The sequence below is a fragment of the Perca flavescens genome, chromosome 24 (assembly GCF_004354835.1).
Source record: "Perca flavescens isolate YP-PL-M2 chromosome 24, PFLA_1.0, whole genome shotgun sequence".
Taxonomy (NCBI): Eukaryota; Metazoa; Chordata; class Actinopteri; order Perciformes; family Percidae; genus Perca; species Perca flavescens.
This window is the reverse complement of record NC_041354.1, coordinates 1,742,553-1,745,052: the sequence shown is the minus strand read 5'-3', so window position 1 is coordinate 1,745,052 and position 2,500 is coordinate 1,742,553. Positions and strand designations below refer to the sequence as shown.

The 2,500-nt window shown below is 46.0% G+C and overlaps 1 protein-coding gene across 3 annotated transcripts in view; it reads left to right on the top strand.

Annotated features, from left to right (window-relative positions):
- Positions 1-2,500, top strand: part of agap1 (ArfGAP with GTPase domain, ankyrin repeat and PH domain 1) — a 269,207-nt gene that overhangs the window by 234,870 nt on the left and 31,837 nt on the right. For all 3 annotated transcript variants that reach the window (XM_028571834.1, XM_028571835.1, XM_028571833.1), the window contains 2 exons: positions 58-148; positions 829-1,051. In XM_028571834.1, the coding sequence (XP_028427635.1) occupies positions 58-148; positions 829-1,051 (314 nt within the window). The remainder of the gene's footprint in view (positions 1-57; positions 149-828; positions 1,052-2,500) is intronic.

The window sequence follows — 2,500 nt, the reverse complement described above, 5'->3', positions numbered from 1 at the left end:
GCAGATGATCGACTAATTGTTATTTATTGAAACTAAAAGCTGTTTCTGTTGTTTCAGTCTCGTCTGACGAGCCAGACGGAGGCGCTGGCTCTGCAGTCCATCAGAAGTATCCGTGGAAACGGTCGCTGTGCCGACTGTGACGCACAGAGTGAGTCCCAAACCAGATTACAATTTTCACACACACACACACACACACACACACACACACACACACACACACAGACACACACAGAGACACACAGAGACACACACACAGAGACCCACACACACATAGACACAGAGACACACACACAGAGACCCACACACACATAGACACAGAGACACACACACAGAGACCCACACACACATAGACACACACACACAGTGACACACACACACATAGAAGACACACACACACACACATAGACACACAGACCCACACACACACTCTGTCTCTTGAAGCTCACACCTTTGTGTCTGTGTCTCTGGGTGGACCCGGACACAAACACACACACACACAGAGACACACACACACACACACACACACAGTGACACACACACACAGACCCACACACACACACACAGAGCCACACACACACAGACCCACACACACACACTTTGTCTCTTGAAGCTGACCCCTTTGTGTGTGTGTGTCTGGGCGGACCCGGACACAAACACACACACACACACACACACACACACACAAACACACACACACACACACACACACACACACACACACACTTTCTCTTGAAGCTGACCCCTTTGTGTGTGTGTGTGTGTGTGTGTGTGTGTGTGTGTGTGTGTGTGTGTGTGTGTGTGTGTGTCTCTGTCTCTGGGTGGATCCAGACCCGGACTGGGCCAGTCTGAACCTCGGGGCCCTGATCTGCATTGAGTGTTCGGGGATCCACAGGAACCTGGGCACGCACCTGTCCCGTGTGCGTTCCCTGGACCTGGACGAGTGGCCCCTGGAGCTCATCAAGGTCCTGTCGGCCATCGGCAACGAGCTGGCCAACAGCGTGTGGGAGGCCAACGCACAGGGGCGCCTCAAACCGGCTCCGGACGCCAGCAGGTAGGAACCAGTACAAACACCTTCTGCTGGCCCAAAGTACCAGGGCTGCCTCCTCTTAGTCCATTAGTCGACTAATCGCTCGTTTTGGTCTCAGTCTACTAAGAGTTCTTTAGTCGATTAGTCATTTTTTATGCTTATTCATGCTTAATTACTCATTTCCAAGAAACTTCTGAGCACATTTATGGTAAACACCAGATTTAAAGTGGTGCTTTTGCAGGATTAATTGTGGAGAAATTCAGTTTTACAGATGGTTCATTAACTACATTTATATTGTGCTTTTCTAGTCTTAACCACCTCTCAAAGAGCACAGCTCTGTCAATTAAATCAACTAATCGATTAGTCGACTAAATGCTATAAGGGTTAGTCGACTAAGAATTTCTTTAGGGTCGAGGACAGCCCTACCAAGTACAGTTCAATGCTCAAGGGATTGAAGGCTCGGTTCAATGCTCAAAGTTATTTTTTCACTTGTCGGCTTAAAGCGCCCATATTCTGCTTTCATTATTGTTCATAATTGTATTTTAAAGTTGTACCAGAATAGGTTTACATGGTTTAATTATCAAAAAACACCATATCTTTGTTGTACTGCACATTGCTGCAGCTCCTCTTTTCACCCTGTGTGTTGAGCTCTCTGTTTTATCTACAGAGTGAGACCTCTTTTCTTCTTCTGTACTATCTTTGATTGCACTACACATGCTCAGTAGCTCTGATCGTAGATCATGTCAGCTAGCTCCATAGACAGTAAAAGAAAGGCTGTTTCTCCAACTTCAGTCAGTTCCAAGGCAGGATTAGCTGGGAGACTTCTTCTAAACCAGGGAGCACATGGAAGTAGTTCTTTTGGAGATTATGGTGAACTAGTGTGTGTTGTAGCAGTGCTTTGCTATTGAGAACGAGCTAGCATGCTAGCGTTAGCATTAGCATTAGCCAGCTCGTTTTGGCTAGTTACGTAGAAAGCCGTGCAGATGTTGACCAGCTCACCAGGAGACTGAAGGCAGGACACATTCAGAAACCGGATCTCACTCACAACACCATGGATGGTTATTTTTGGAAGTTTGTATGCGTGTGGAAGCACCAGAGACACAAAATAACACCCCAAATCCCAGAAAAAGTGATGTTTTCATAATATGGGCTCTTTAAGGGCTTTCACTTCCATTGGCCCAGTATAAACACATTCTACTTGCCCAAAGTACTGTTCAATGCTCATATGATCGAAGGCTAGGTTCAACGCTCAAAGTAGTTTTTTCTCACTTGTCGGCTTAAATTGACTTCGGACAAGTAGAATTTTTTTGGTCCTTGACTGAAGTCAATTTTTACTGGCAGAAATATGTGAAAAGTAGGGAAAGAACATGTCCGAAAATCGCAAAAAATTATGAAAAAGTACTTGATACGCTTGATACACATGCTGCCAGCTGCAGGTAGGGGGCAGTGTTTCAAACAGCTGGACTTGTTTCT